Source organism: Eucalyptus grandis, chromosome 3 (genome assembly GCF_016545825.1).
Source record: "Eucalyptus grandis isolate ANBG69807.140 chromosome 3, ASM1654582v1, whole genome shotgun sequence".
Lineage (NCBI taxonomy): Eukaryota > Viridiplantae > Streptophyta > Magnoliopsida > Myrtales > Myrtaceae > Eucalyptus > Eucalyptus grandis.
In genome coordinates, this window is record NC_052614.1 from 66867264 (window position 1) to 66882982 (window position 15719).

Consider the following 15719-nt stretch of genomic DNA (forward strand, 5'->3'; position numbering starts at 1 on the left):
GCTGTCCAGTCAAGGTGTAGCTTGATAGAACCATGAAAATAAGTGGTCCAATTTTTCAGCTAATGCCTCCTCTCCATTAGATTATTCTTTTCTGGTAGAGCCTCCATAAAACGATTCAAGCAGCATTGTCTTTCAGCTAGGCATTCTTAAGACGCAAGCAAATACATCATGTCAAGAGCAGATTAACCCGTGAATCCATCCTTTTCAGCGAACTTAACTTGTACTTTCCTTTTTACTTGGTCACCATAACTAAACAATCGACACGGCGATGAAAAATCATGGATTTTACTGTCTATGAAGCAGAACACTATGGACAAGTGTCGCTCTATCCAAGAGTCTGATTCACCACCCAACCTTCTCTCTCTGTCTTTCTCCAAGGGCTGCCGACGTATTGCATGAGCGGATAACTTCTTTGGAAAAGCCTACAAAAATCAGCGAAAAGGATGCAGTCATGCTCTCTTTCCTCCCCTGTTTCTCAGCCTCCCCTGTTTTTTCCGTCTCCAAAAACTACCTACTCCTCCTGAAACCTCTGTCCCTGGCAAGAGCCACCCTCTGCCGTCTCTCCACCACCACCGCCACTACCACCACCACCACCATGTCCATAAACCTACAGTCCCATGCCTTCGCAGGCAACCCCATCCGATCCAAGACTCCAAAACCCAGTGACCCATTTTCTCCCAACTCTGCTCTCGAAACCCTCAAGACCCAGCTTCTGGAGACCACCCACCAACCCAGTTCTTCCAATTTCAAGGTCTTGCCTTTCCGAAAGGGACGGCCTTTGGCCTCCTCTTCTTCCGCTGGCGACGCCCTGGGCCCAATTTGGCATCTGGGTTGGATCAGCTTGGCTGATTGCAAGCTTTTCTTGGCTAGTTGTCGGATCGATTTGAGCTATGACTCGTTGGTTTATCTGGGTTCGGAGTCCGCCGCCGAGGCGGTGTATTGGGCGGTTGACGTCGCCGGGGAGGCCAATTTGGTGCCCGAAATTGGCGGCGAGAAGTTCTGCTTTGTGGAGCTGAGGACGCTGATGGTGGCCACTGATTGGGACGATCAACACACGATGGGCGAATTGGCCATTGCTGGTCATGTAAGTGATGCGACCGTGATTTCTTGAAGTTGGTGATGCATTGCTGTTGGGTATCTTTAGTTCTTGAAAATTTGATCTCGAGACTTGCGTACATGAGTCGGAGTTGCTTTTAGAAAGTGGCCACTTGCTAGCCATGTTAGCACTTTGTCAAAAACTTGGCCTCATTTCCGTCAATGTGCGTCGATTTCAAGAAATTGAGACTTCTATGCATTTGGGTGATTGAAATGAAAACTCTATTTGATTATAAAATCACTGAAATAAAGTGACTGCTAATGATACTCATCCATATCATGACAATTTCGTTGGTTGGGCACCCTAGAATTTAAATAGCAGCTGCTTCCAGATTTTGACTAGCTGCAGTTTTGAGGACATATTTAAACTTTCTACCAGAAATGGCTAATCATCAATCTCTCTGAGTTTAATTCATTTGCTGAAGCCGTTTCGGTTTTTTCTTTCCTTCATTCTGTAAGCATATAAGCTGAGTTTGGCATTTGATTAGGCTCGAGCATTGCTGGAATGGCACAATACATCTCGTTATTGTGGACGGTGTGGAGGAAAAACGGTCCCCATGGAAGCAGGAAGGAGGAAGCAATGTGTGAATGAGTCGTGCAAAAAGAGGATATACCCTCGGATTGATCCAGTATGCTGTTGACTGAAATTTAAACTGTCTTTTATCTGTTGAGGACCGTGCTTTGCATCTAAATCCCTGATCAAATTGCCCGTGCGAATGTTGTATTGCTACAGGTTGTGATCATGTTAGTTATCGATAAGGAAAATGACTGTGTGCTTCTAAGCCGGCAATCAAGATTTGCACCACGAATGTGGAGTTGCTTGGCTGGGTTCATTGAGGTACGCTTGACTCATGTTAATATTTGAAGGTCATAATTTTGGAATGTGTGATCACTTTGGTCATATGTTATCGTTCAAGTCTTTATCCCTTGTGGAAGATCTCCTCTATATGACTCATCTTCTCTTTGGATTGAGGTCATCAGATGCAATTGTTTCCTGGTGATGGATAGATGTCTGGTAGACGGATGAATTTTTGAAATCTCAATCATTAGATCTGTGACTTTGTTAGTTGTTTGAGATTCTTGCCTTTCCACGACTGGTTGATTAAATTCTTGAGTCTGCTAATCTTCAGCCAGGAGAAAGCTTGGAAGAAGCAGTGAGAAGGGAAACATGGGAGGAGACTGGAATTGAAGTGGGAGAGGTTGTCTACCACAGTTCTCAGCCGTGGCCAGGTATAACATGGATAAGTCCATGTCAAATAGTTGGTTTTATGTTCAATTAATTACTTGAATTGGTGTGACCTGACTTGGATATCGGCAAGATTTGATATGTTATCATACTTTATAGTCAACAATCACCCCCCCACCCAAAAAAAAAAAAAAAAATCCCAAAATACTATTTTCATGTTTCCCACCACCACTGGGCTCGGGACAGCTTTTAAGTAGTCTTTAGCTGATGATATTGGAACCTTGATCACTATTTTGTGACTTGAAGATGATTGAGGACACTAGTTGTTTATATTTCTGCACTGAGTGAATCACAGGCATACAAATAAAGAAAGACGCTTCATTGGAGAATAGAGAATAGATGGCTATGATCCCAAGACTGCTTCTGATGTAAAGGTGTTGCATCTTGTAGGCATGCTTTTGGTAATTGGTATAAAAGAGTATAATGGTATATGCTCTTGCACCTCTTTATGCATTCCCAAATTCCTAATTTAGACTCTAAAAGAATCAAAGATGGGTCTCTTGAGATTCATTTAGCATTAAACAGTTAGAAGTACATGTGATCGTCATAGTTTTCAAAAGGTTATCTCGATTGTTTGGAGCATATGGCCGACATGGTATCCAATAGAGCATGATTGTGTGACAAAGTCCATGTAGCTGTCGTCACCTAGTCGGATCTAGATTTGTTGCTTTCATTATCGTTGAATGTCACAATCTTCCCCTTGCGTTGCGTTCTATTTCCATGTCCAGTTGAAATTGCCTCTTTTGCTGACAGAAAGGTTTAATCAATGTTATACTGTATCTGCCATGGTGGAATTGTAATTACAGTTTCTGCAAGAGAAATATTTGTGTGGTGCAAGTATATGTCAAAGCCTTCATTTTTTTTTTTTTTTGGGGGTGTTTCAAAGCCTTGATTGAAGAATGACTTTAATGAAACATTTCAGAGTCACTTGACAAATAAAAGGACTCTCCAGCTTAGTTGAGGTTGTGGGATATCCTTAGTCAACCTAACTCTGACAAACACTCTGGCAATAGAAAATTGAACGGAGAATTTTTCATTGGAAAAATGTACTCTCTCAACATCCTAAATGATGCCACCAAATAAACATGTGTGCATTGCTGGTATTTTAAAAGTCGGTTCTATATATTGTACAAAACTTTAAAAGAAACATTGAGTATCACAAAGTTCATTGAAAGGGAGTAATAGAGTAATAGAGAGATGGGAAACATGCAAACAGTTTGGCGATATATACAAAAGCCCTGGGATTATGAAGTTTCTTAAATATCTTCATAGCTGGTGATGCAAAGTTTTTATGCATCTATTGGTTGTGTGGAAAATGATATGAACAGTTAGGATATGTGTGCATTGCCTCGTCTTCAAAAATCAACATGCTTAATTATGATGTACTTCTTTTCTTTAAGTTACAATTTTCATTGAAGTGTTTATTACTCCCTTTCTCTTTGTTTATTCTTTTATTTCATCATTTCCAAGTTGGACCAAGTAGCATGCCATGTCAGTTGATGGTGGGATTCTTTGCCTATGCAAAATCGCGGGAAATAAATGTTGACAAAGAAGAGTTGGAAGGTATGTTTGACATTCAGAATATGGTTGGAATTTTGATTTTTCTTTGGCCTTATGATCTGCCGGAAGTATTTCTTGCATTCTGTGTATTTTAATTGCAAACACATTACATGCTGTGGTAGCTGACCTATTGGGAAAGATTAATCGTTCGGCCACAGAGAAATGTAAAGTGGACAATTTTGTTTCTCTAAGTGATCCCGAGATATCGTGGATAATGACTGCTTTTAGAATTTTGTTTTGTACATATCATGCAAATGGATTACCTCTAGCTATGAAATGTCCCATTTTATTGTCATAAATGGAAGCTTTGGGCTCTGCTTCAGGAAGGACAGAATGAGGGCATTGAAAATTTGAGTGGGATAGTTAAGATTTTTGAAATTTCTGTGAGGAGGGGGGGGAATTTGAAATTTGTGATGTTTTTTCTCTCTACATTTTCTTCACCTTGGTGTCCCAATCATAGCATTGGATTTTTCTGTTCCATCAGATGCTGAGTGGCACAGTAGAGAAGATGTGAAGAAAGCATTGATGGTTGCCGAATACAAGAAGGCACAACAAACGGCAGCGGCGAAGGTAACCCAGATGTGCAAGGGAGTTGAGAAAGGGCAAAGTCTGTCTGCAGATTTCAATGTTGAAAGCGGGGAACTTGCCCCTATGTTCTTCCCGGGTCCATTCGCTATTGCCCATCACCTCATCTCTTCATGGGCATTTCAAGACTCGGTGAATGGGTTTCAATCTCAGCCAACACACGCCGGTGCTTCCATGTCCAACTTGTAGCAAACAGTGGCCTTAAGTTTCCAAAGTATCGGTGTCCTCCTTGATCCACTAAAAAATACGAAAAGGGAAAGAGAAAATGAGATGATAGTTGAAAAGGAACATATGACAAAGGGCATCACTGTTAATCTGAGTGTCTCTTTCTCGCTGATTCAATTGGTGGATTGTTGAAGCAAAAGTTCGTGCGTCATTGTGCAGAAAAGTATATATGGTTCAAGGGTTACAAAATTCACATTGTGACTGTGTGATGCTGGTCATTCCAAGCATTGCTGATCGAGTCATTGTTGTTTCGCTTTTGCTTTTGTTAATAAGGCAGCTGAAATTGTGTTAGGCGTAGCTTCTTCGAGTAATATTTGGATATTCAACTGTCAGTTCAAGAACATTCAGATTAATTGTCCCTGATCTATCAAGTTCATGATGATATATTCATTTCATTGCTTTCTATTTCGCATAGAATTTCTTTTTCTCCTACATTGCTGGCAAATTATCCCCTTCAATAAGCAACATGCTCGTGTGTGAATTGTGAAACTGCAAAGCTTGTATTCTTTTGCCATTCTTGAGTTGATTTGTTCGGTCGGACCCTAGCAAAATCTGATTATCAACTATACGGAATGCTCGGCACTTTGTTTCCAAATGTAACTACTCTTTGTAGTAGCGGACTAGATATGATCGAGTCGGAACTGAATAATGTTGTGACAGTAGCATTCAAGAGGAGGGCAACCCTAGACACCTGCCTTAAGGGAAGAGACGTTGTTGGGTGGGTGTATCCGTTGTGGCTTTGACACAGAATATTTGCTGATGGAGATGCATATATTTCATGATGCTTGCCCTAGACTAGGTGTATCCAGGTAACCTTATACATTTAGTATGGACTGATGCCATATGAGATCGAGTTACGGAAGCGGCGGCTTATCAGCAAAGATCGAGGAAAGCACCAAGTAGAAGCATCTCATCATTGAAAGCAACCATGATGGTTCAGCACCGGTCCGGAAAATACTGATGATCGCCTTGGCTTGACCGAGGAAGACTGATCAATGATGATTTGAGACAGATCGATTGCTATCGGCATCGATCATCAATGGTTGAGGACCAACATGCAGTGATGGAAACCTTGATTCAACCAGTAAGTCATGAAAGACAAACGAATACTGCTGATCTACAGCCAACAAAAAGCAGACTCAAATCCAATTGATGCTCTCTAGAATCGACAAAGCTTTATGGTCGAAATAAAAATCAGTGGCAATCGTGGCCAATAATTTGCTAGAGATGCTCTGTATTATTGGTGATTTCATGGTGACGAATAGTCATCTCAGGAGTCGGGAACCGCACATATTCTATGATACCTCTCATCTCAAGATTGTGTAATATATTCTCATCTGGTGCACGATTCATCTTGTTCTTACCAAAAATTAATTGGTAGCTATTCACAAACAATTTTCAATTAAATGGTTCTCTCTCCTGGCCCTAACTCGATAGAATATAACGTACAATCTATGCATGCATAAATTCATTTAGGATAATCTAATTTAGATTGGCAAGAGAATATAGCGGGTGTGGTTTCTGTTAGGGTTAGATACTCTTCAGGCACACAAGATCGAATTTTGCAGCTGACAAGACTATCAGAATTATCCTCACATACTCAAAAGCGACTTTTCGTAGATGTTCGATCTGTCGAGAGAGAAAAGACTACTTCGGAATCGCCTTCTAATATGCCTTTCTCGAGGAAAATGGGTTTTAGTGATGTCTGGGGAGGGTGGGTTAGGGTTTGCGTTAAGATCAAATGGCTATTCTCTACATGTGATTGGATTAAGGCAAGGAGATTCACTTTATGAGGCACATGAAAGCAGATGATGTCTGCTCAAAGGAGTTGAAGATAAAAGAGACAACGCCCTGTGTCATCACACTTGTTATTTGCAGACGATTCGATTTGTTTTGCAGATGATTCGATTTGTTTCGCGGAAGCTTCAGGAAGCGATTGATTGCAGCTGCTTGAAAGCAACATTGGAAGAGTACTTCTATGGCTTCTAGACAAGGAGTGAAGTTGTAAAAGTCTTGTTTGTTCTTTATTGCAAATGCAAGAAATGCGAACAAGACAGGGAAATCAAAGAAGGGAACGTTGAACTCTTTCGTCAGAGACAAATTGCAGAACTTGTAGGAACGCATTTTTGTATGTATTCAGAAGCGTGTTAACCAATGTCTATGATACTACATGAAAAGTAATGTTTTGGCCAAGGTTTCTTGAACAAATTCTCTTGGATATCCAAATCTCTCTCTCTCTCTCCCTCTATGTCCAAATATTCGATATTTCCAATCCAATTATCTTAGATTCCACTTATGGCACTTTTCCGTTTTGGAAGATATTCTTCTTCACCACCACCTTCCTCTCCATATTCTTCACTCGTCATCTTCTCTTCCCCTTTATTCTCTCTCTTATATGAACCCCCCACCATTTCACCACATCATCTCAAGTCTAACACACACTTCTCAGAGAGAGAGAGAGAGAGAGAGAGAGATGGTTACGCTACAGAGGTCGGTGACGTCGTTCAGGAGGCAAGGCTCGTCGGGCCTGGTGTGGGACGACGACAAGCTCAACTTATCGGGCGTTCTCAACCCGACCAAACCTCGTGGCAACGAAGACAGCGGCGAGAAGATCGACCGCAGACAACTCAGGCTGTCGCAGAGCGCCGGGACGATCGGCATGATGAAACGCAGCAGTTCCACGGTTAGAGCTCCAGCTCAGGCCCGTCGAAACGCCATCGTCCCTTCCTCCGCTGTCGACCCACCGCCCCCTAGGATATCCGGCTGCTGCTTTTCCGGCATCTTCGGACGACCGGTGAAGTGCTCACACCCAAACCTTAAAAAATGATCAAAACAAGGCAGGCGTGATTGCGAATGGCGATTTGTACAAGGGTTTTGTGTGCATGTATTCCTGGATTTTTTTTTTCATGTCCCTTCTCAAAGCGAGATACGTACTACGTAGTACATATCAAAATCGGGAAGTCAATGGAAACATCCTTGAAATTATATCCTATCATTGTAATTATGGGCATGGTTTATGGTTTGTGCACTTCTTTTTCATATATCCCAACGACAAAATGTCCTCCGAAATTCAAGTATGCCACATGACACTTAATCTTATTTGAAATGGCCCTTCTTCTTTTTATTTTTTTTTATTTTTATTTTCTATGATAAGGTAGGGGACTTGCGATAAGTAGGTGGCGAAGAAATTTATCAAGGGTTTACATGTCTCAGCTACAAAAAGAATGGTTTTATTATAAATAGATAATCACTTTGCTATAATAATTTTTTTTTATTAAACTTTCTAGAATAAGGGGTGAGCATCGGTCCAAGGAAGACCGATCTTGGACCGGCCCAATCAGGCTAGTCTTAGTTCAGTTCCTAAGGAGACTTGGTCAAATCTTGGTCTTGGGACTCCTGGACCTTGCACTTGACCGGTTGGTTTGTGGTCCTAAGAGTTTAAGGTTAGTCCAACTCGAACCAACTTTGTCTATAATAAATACATATATATTATATCTAACATATTATATATTATATGACTTTCTCTACTCTAAATTTTAGCATCTCCTTAGTTTTCTTCAAGTTTGTCGTGTGAACTAGAAAGTAGAAAGAATCTCAGCCCTAATTCAAAAAAAAAAAAAAACTCTCCACTAGCCTCAACCTTGCTTGCTTGCCTTGGCCTCGCTCACCTCTATTGCCACTCATCTTTGTTCCCTTACCTTGCATGTTCATTATTATGATTTGTTGCTATTAGCAAGTGTAAATTTCGGTTGTTACCTTATTTTATATTTATGATTGATATGTATTGATGTTTATAATTTGGTTACTTAATGTCTCGTTATTAATGGATATATGGTTTAAAGTAGTATATTTGTTCTTTTAAGAAATACAAAAAATGAGACAAAAAAAAAAAAATTGGTTGGTTCCAAGTTGTTCCAAGAATCGAACTGGACCCATAGTGTTGATTTGGTCATCAGTCCCAAGCTCAATAGGATTGGTCCTCAGTCCAAAAAATTAGAAAATATCACTATGCATGTTGGTCCTTAGGTTAGATAGTGGACCAGCCCAACTTGGACCATACTCACTTCAATCAAGAAGTCATTTGAATGGCAAAGCACTTAATTTGGATAAAACAAATTTTGTGATCAAATGAAATCAATGCTTGTTAGATTTATTAAATGGGTGGATCTTGTCGGATTTGAGTGGAGTCGAAAGTGGCCCAACTCAAATTAACCTATTTAACCCATATGATTTATTCTATACAATACAAAAAAGTGACCGATGCCTGGTCTAACCTAAACCTAACATATACTCTACCCGACCCAAACTCAACATATACTTGACCCAAACCATATTTCAGAACACTTCTATATTTAACCAAATTAAGGAAAACTCATACCCAAACTATGGTGAAAGTACGGAGCGAGCGAGCGCAAAATTGAGTGAAGATGAAAGAGAGTTATGGAGGTGGGTTGGTCTAAATAAACTTTAAACTCATTTATGACCCATAGGTTAGGTCTAAACCAATTTATGATCAATTTATTGAATATACCTAACTAATATAACAACCCAACCCATCAGATGTGGTTCAAGAAATAGGCAACGAAAAGCCTTGTGGATCATGCTTTCCATCCTTAGATAGAGCTTTTCCTAATGTAGGACCGGTGGCCGACGGAGTGGTTTGCGTGCATCCGCAAGCATCGATACAGTCAAAAGATTTGAATACCTTCCGTTATAAAGATTGCTAGTGTACATTGTTGGAGTTGATTTCTTTTTGATCGGCATACATTATTAGTGTGCAAATATGAATCTCTCGGAAACCTTAGTTTTCGCAAGGGAGTGTGCTCGCAAGGCAGCAACACGGATAATTTTGTAGGATCAATATAGTCCTCAAGTATTTTGCGATTCATGGTGATTCTCTCCGTCTATATGATGTATACTTTTGGCTTTTTTCCTAAATATAGGAGAATTTGGATCAATTGGTGATGCAACTCTATCCGAACGCTCTCTTTTTTGACGCCGATTTCTCCATCATTCAACAATAGCAAATTGAAAATAATCAATCTATTGCGTAATTTCAAGTGGATACATCCTTTTGTACCATAGTATATTATATTACTGGTTTTAGTAAGTTTTGTTCTATGATAGATATTGCGTCCGCCTGCCACATAGTCACCGTCGCAAAACATACTCTCTTTCATATAACATGGGCCAGCACTAGCTGTAAGGACTGCAATCATCACAGGTGATTAAACAACGAATTCACATAAGCGAATAGTCAAACATTACATCTTTGCTCATGTACAAATCTCGTAGAACGACAAAAGGCGGGAAGACAAAACGCTGAAAAGGCGAAGGTAACAACTTCTTGGTAGTGTGTCATTAGCATTACTATTCAGCAAGCCTGGGCATGGTATGACAGATCTTACAGTACAACCTCTTCCCTTCAATCGGTAGCTTTCTGGACTTTGGTCTTGAAGAGCAAAATGTAGAGCTTCTCCATCGAAAAATAAAGGAAACACCCCGTCGCGTGGGTCACAAAGGAGCCGAAGTTCGACCCCACGATGCAGTGCCACGCCGGCCCATATACTTTATCAAACTCCTGGCATAGTGCCCAAAATTAGTCAATCAACTAATTAGGATTTCTAAATTGAAATTGAAAGACATTAAGAAATGTATAATTTGGATGTAGGATAAGGAATAGGCCATATAGATGGATCATGGGTGTGGTAGTGGTGAGGGCTATGTGGAGGGCATAACTGCACATGCATGGTGGAATAATTTTGTGACTATGCTCTAAAAACTATTCATTTTCACACATGGGAGGGGAGAGTCCACGTAGGAGCAAAAGCAGATCCGGCTGTCACTTAATGGATGCTGTTGAACGATGCATGATTGATTTAGCCAACACCGACGACCGGTAATGGCAGAGTTGCACGATCATTAAAACTTGTATGACACATGGGTGGTCTTGCCTCTTTAAAAGAGGAGATCTGGCGCAAGATTCCAATCTATGCCGAGGTTCAGATCGTTCGATTTCAGGGGAGCCATATTCGAGTTTGATTCATCGGATCAATCTAGTAAGATAGAGTCGATTGCAGTACAGAAGAAGATAGGAAAGTGCATAATGTCTAGTGTAGACAGGATTAAATGCTGGACTTATTGGAAAAAAGATCGGTAAATTGGCGCATGAAGTATTGCCATAGTTAAATCCACCTCGCGCGAATGCTTTCGTGAATTATCATGAAAAATGTTTTTAAAAAAAAAAAAAAAACATGCTAAGAAATGCACTGTGCACACTGCACAGTGAAGTTCACTTGCATGCCATCCTGGCAAACGGTCAATGGTCCAAATAGAACTGATGATAATTTTTTTAGTAAAGGTAAAAATGGAATAATCGAACTCTTAGAGCATTGACTACGCATGATGCGGAGGAAAGTCAATGCATTGAAACCTGCAAAACTTTCTTAACATCGACCGGTAATTTCTCCGGGATATTTGTTAATAAAATCCTAAAAAAGGGGAATTGGAATCGAGAAAAGAAAGTAAAACTTTCTGTCTTGACCATGAAATGCATCTGGTTCTCTGCCATATGCACAGTGGATTCTATCAATCGACAAGAAGAGAGCCAGAAAAGATGAAGAAAACCTTTTTTTTCTCCCCTTTTGAAGAGAGTCCGGAAACTGAAACCAAATGCAGACCGCCAAACTTATTCTCCAGCAAAAGATTTCAAAGAATGCATCGATTCATCTCTCGCAAATCGTCCTCTAGTTTTACAGTGTTTGTACCACAACAACATTTCGAGCAAAAAGAAAAATGTAACAAGAACAAACAAGAATCAAGAAATGCATAGAGAGGAGGCTTTATGAAAGTGAGAGATACAGATGTATAGATTTACCTTCTTCATGTTGTAAGCCATGTGTTTGGAGCTGAATTTCTCCAAGCTGTCGTACGTCCTCCTCGCGCACCTGAATGCATGGACCTGCATGAACCCCGGCATGTCGGCCACCATCACCTTCACTTGCAAGAACGCCACCACTGACGCCAGGTTCGTCTCCACGTGCGACACTGACTTCCTAGCCTCCACCACCATGTTCGCATTTCCGCCTCCGCCTCCGCCTCCGCCACCGCTGCCGCCACCGCCATCCCCTCCTCGGCCACTGTTTGCGCTGACTAGTTGCTGATCGCCACCACGTTTGCTTTCTGGGCAATTCCGGGATTTCCTCAGCGTCCAGCCCCGCGTGATGTACTTGTTTGTGAAGGCCGACGGGTCGGACTTTGCAACACAGTCGATCCTGCCTGTGCTGGTTGCGCCAGCGACGGCGCTGGGTTTGTAGAAGTTCATGAATGAACCTAATTTCTTTGGCTTCTCATGGGTGGCCATTGTCTTTTTTTTTTCCTTTTGGGGGACTGATGATCTAATTCTTAGTTGGTAGACTGTCAATTACTTTGATTCACTCAATATATCACATGAGAGAGAGGGAGAAGGGGGAGGGGGGGGTCCTGTTGGGGATCATGTGCACAAGTTTGGTTCACTAAATATACAAATGGGTTTTCTTGAGGGGAGAAGGAAGGAGGGGGAGGGGGGCCTGTTTGGAATCATGTGCACAAAGGGTACGACCCATTTATTTTTAATTTGCTTATATATTCATATATCTACTTAAAAGTGTTGAAATCCATATTAAAAAGGGGATGAGATAGATTCAATGAAGCAAACCATGTGTTATTGCCTGCTCTCATGAACAAAATGGGTCTTTGGGTGCAAAGGATTTGATGTGTGAAATTGTTGTTTTGCTCTTGTTTGCAAGCGATGGGACTGTGTGGAGGGGTGACCTTTTGGGGATTAGTGTTGTTTAGGGCTTATTTGTCTTGAAGGCGTTTGGTTGGTAATGGCCAGAGTAGACAAGGGGCCCCGGCCTTGCACCGCCTACATGATGGGGTACCTACCAAATTGTTCATGTGTGTCGATCTTTCTCAGCCTCTTAATGTCACATTTATGCCCCCTAGCTAGAGCTTATACCAATATAAATCATCTCCCAAGTAACCAAAAAGCCCCATTCTTTCAGAGATTTACCCCCTTATACCAATATAAATCATCTCTTAAGTAACCAAAAAGTCTCGTCCTTTCAGAGATTTACCCCCCACCTTTAGCTTCATCTCTCTCACACAATCTGAAGACAAGAAGATGAGGTGGTCACCACCTCACGACCACTGTGATCAATGATCTGCTCTCAATTGACCGAAGATCTAGGGTCACATGAAATTTTCGTCCTTTCAGAGATTTAACACCCCCCCTTTAGCTTCATCTCTCTCACACAATCTGAAGACAAGAAGACGAGGTGGTCACCACCTCACGACCACTGTGATCAATGATCTGCTCTCAACTGACCGAAGATCTAGGGTCACATGAAATTTGGCGACATTGAGAGAGAGGACCGGTACCATTGAAACAACAATGGGATCTCCAGTTTGATCCCTCTCTTCCCAAACCAAAGAAAGTTACATCTATTGATAAGCGGTCGGAATGATCATTAAACAGATCAATCCAAAAAAAAAAAAATTAAATTCTTCAGCTGCGGAGAAATTTGCAATTTTGGAGGGGAAAACTGCTACCCGTTGACTTTGTTTCAGTGCCACTCACATGAACATTGAACGTGGTTTGAGAACCCTCGAGAATTCTTGAAATGCTACGTTTTGAGGTTGTAGGACAGGGGACGGTGAAAAGTTTCACATCAAGCATCATCAATATAGGCACAGTTCACATGTCAGAATCGAAGCGGATTAGGGGGACGTCAATTTTCTTACGGTACGTCCTCGATATAAATTGTTCGGACCAGGACTTGTGACGGAGTGAATGCTGTGTTGGCGCTTGGTTTCATGAGGATAGGCAAGAAGGGGTAAGTAAGAGGGGCAATCAAAATGAAACTGCCAAACCGGATCGAACTGAATGGTTCTAGGCAATTCCCAAGGTGCCGGTCCAGTTATTGGTTTCCTATTAAAATTGGTCATTTTCCGCTTCGACGGAGAACCAGATGGCTCGGATCAAGTCAGACCAAATATTTTATATTTATTTTTTAATTGTAAACCTAAACTTAATAATCAGTCTTGATCGCTCAAGTCTTAGCCTCATGCGCATGCCTCCTCTTTCCCTCTAGTCTCTCACTTCTCAGCCCTCTTTCCCAATCACAATTCACAAAAATCACAACCTCGCTCGAATCAGCAGCTCATTGAAGGCAAACACCATTCACCTCTCGTCTCTCAGGCCTCGCTCATGGGTGTCGATACCTTGAACATTTGCTTCTTGTTTCTTTAATTCCGATGAACTGATCCAACTATTCTTAAACAACCTTGAAGACATTTAGCATTCTTAATTGTTCTTTCGCAAGAGATGGGAAGCTCATTCCCAATCTTAGTGATTGAATATCTCCCCTCCTTCTTCCACCAGTACCATTGGACTACTCAGAAATTGGACTGGACCAGTGGGTCCGCATCAGGCGGTTCAATTCTCAATCCAAGAAACTAGAAAGTGGTTCTATCGATGTAGTTCTCAGTTTTTGGGCAAGACTAATTTGGACCAGAAATTGATTATCCCTGGGATGGACAATGGATGTGAAAGTGAACACATGCACGAGTTCTTGGCATGGGCATGGGGTCTTGTTTGGCAAGTGTGCATCACTAATTCCCAGCATGATTTTGTCAATAATAAATGATAGAAAAAGACACTTGGGACTTGCTGAAAAATTCCCATGAAAAATGTGACCTTTCCTTCTCTCTTTATATGGAGCCTCAACATCGTTAGGTCCATGTTTTGTTGCAAATAGCGACAAATTTAGAAAAGCACTGTTGACGTAATTTATAATATCAACAAGGCATCGTTATGAAATCTCCTCACGCGTTACAAATTCAATGATTCTATCATGTTAAAGAAGTTTTATGTATTGATATCAATCTAATAATAATTCCTAAAATACTGTGGCAAAACATGAATGCACTAGGAAATTAGTTTCACATTTATGTTGCTTGGCGATAAATCGATCTCGTTCAATCTCAGGTGATTGGGACAACAAAGTAAATCGCTTGGAAGATAAAGTACAAGGACTAGAAATTGAAGGAAATTAGAAGGAACGATGCTGGAAATAAAGGAAAATAGAGCTAAGGACGTGATGTTAAAGGAATCAAAGCCAGAACTGAAGGGAACTTGCTGGAAACTAAACTCCACTGGAATTGATACCGAGGGAAGGAAAGTTACATGCCCATTAACTCTCAAACGGAAACATTGAAGTGATTACTGCATTGATATTCACAATGCATAGTACAAAGTAGAAAATTGACTATAAAATTAAAATCGAAATTAAAATACATTGCTTCGAAAGGAAATGTTAAAGGGGAAAATTTGGCAGAGTTTTGACATATGTTGAGTGTCCTCCTCATCTGTGTTCTTTCTAATTACAATCCTTGAGTCTTCTTCAAGGGTTACTGAAGTTCACGTGTGATCCCTCCTCTAATTGCTCCATGTTTCCAAGATCACGTGCCTAGAACTCCAATCATTTGTCAGTCTTCAGGCACATAATCTTTTTCTTCTTTTTTTTATGTCTACTCTTTGATAATTACCTTACATGCCGGGAACTGACCAAATACCTTGTCCTCAAGCTTGAGAAGATAGATCCAAACTTTCTTAGAAAAATCATATGTAAAGGACAATTAGCACCCACCTCCCTTCAACCGCACCTGAGAAGGCCCGCATAAAACAGATGAACGTAGTCCGTTGTACCCTCGGTTCTATGAGACATTGTACTGAACTGCAGCCCATGCTGTTTGCCGAGCTCTCAATGCTTGCAAACGTCCAACTTTCCTATCTTCTGGCCATACAGAAGACCTCTCTTACTCAGTACGTTCACGCCTCTCTCTGACATTGCCCCACGGATTAATGAATGTTCTCCATTATTGTTGTTTTTGCCAAAGCATTCCTTTTCTTGCTAAAACTACTCCAAACAATTTCAATTTTTAGAACTTATCTTTGACAATATGG

General features: G+C 41.0%; 3 protein-coding genes across 4 annotated transcripts; 2 read left to right on the top strand and 1 right to left on the bottom strand.

Moving 5' to 3' along the window:
* Positions 1-308: 308 nt before the first annotated feature.
* Positions 309-5114, top strand: LOC104438510 (nudix hydrolase 19, chloroplastic). The gene is made up of 6 exons (XM_010051673.3): positions 309-1084; positions 1584-1724; positions 1829-1933; positions 2226-2325; positions 3812-3904; positions 4386-5114. The coding sequence occupies exons 1-6, from the start codon at positions 452-454 to the stop codon at positions 4673-4675; spliced, it is 1362 nt and encodes a 453-aa protein (XP_010049975.2). The 5' UTR covers positions 309-451; the 3' UTR covers positions 4676-5114.
* Positions 5115-7184: 2070 nt separating this feature from the next.
* LOC104438511 (uncharacterized protein At1g15400) lies at positions 7185-7538 on the top strand. Its single transcript, XM_010051674.3, has one exon. It carries the CDS (start codon positions 7185-7187, stop codon positions 7536-7538), a length of 354 nt encoding a protein of 117 aa, XP_010049976.2.
* Positions 7539-9934: 2396 nt separating this feature from the next.
* LOC104438512 (serine/arginine-rich splicing factor SR34A) lies at positions 9935-12176 on the bottom strand. Of its 2 annotated transcripts, none has more exons than XM_010051676.3 (2): positions 11589-12176; positions 9935-10279 (listed from the first exon to the last, which is right to left on the bottom strand). In XM_010051676.3, the coding sequence occupies exons 1-2, from the start codon at positions 12072-12074 to the stop codon at positions 10226-10228; spliced, it is 540 nt and encodes a 179-aa protein (XP_010049978.1). In that variant the 5' UTR covers positions 12075-12176; the 3' UTR covers positions 9935-10225. The 2 variants fall into 2 exon arrangements, with proteins under 2 accessions (XP_010049978.1, XP_010049977.1); XM_010051675.3 differs by having other exon boundaries at positions 9935-10292.
* Positions 12177-15719: the final 3543 nt, after the last annotated feature.

Excerpts from the sequence above, each read along its gene's own strand:
- LOC104438512 (XM_010051675.3), bottom strand. The coding sequence starts at position 12,074 with ATGGCCACCCATGAGAAGCCAAAGAAATTAGGTTCATTCATGAACTTC. Across the intron at positions 10,293-11,588 it reads TGGCTTACAACATGAAGAAG|GAGTTTGATAAAGTATATGG; the intron begins GTAAATCTATAC and ends GCACTATGCCAG.
- LOC104438511 (XM_010051674.3), top strand. The coding sequence starts at position 7,185 with ATGGTTACGCTACAGAGGTCGGTGACGTCGTTCAGGAGGCAAGGCTCG.
- LOC104438510 (XM_010051673.3), top strand. The coding sequence starts at position 452 with ATGCTCTCTTTCCTCCCCTGTTTCTCAGCCTCCCCTGTTTTTTCCGTC. Across the intron at positions 1,934-2,225 it reads GCTTGGCTGGGTTCATTGAG|CCAGGAGAAAGCTTGGAAGA; the intron begins GTACGCTTGACT and ends GCTAATCTTCAG. Across the intron at positions 3,905-4,385 it reads TGACAAAGAAGAGTTGGAAG|ATGCTGAGTGGCACAGTAGA; the intron begins GTATGTTTGACA and ends CTGTTCCATCAG.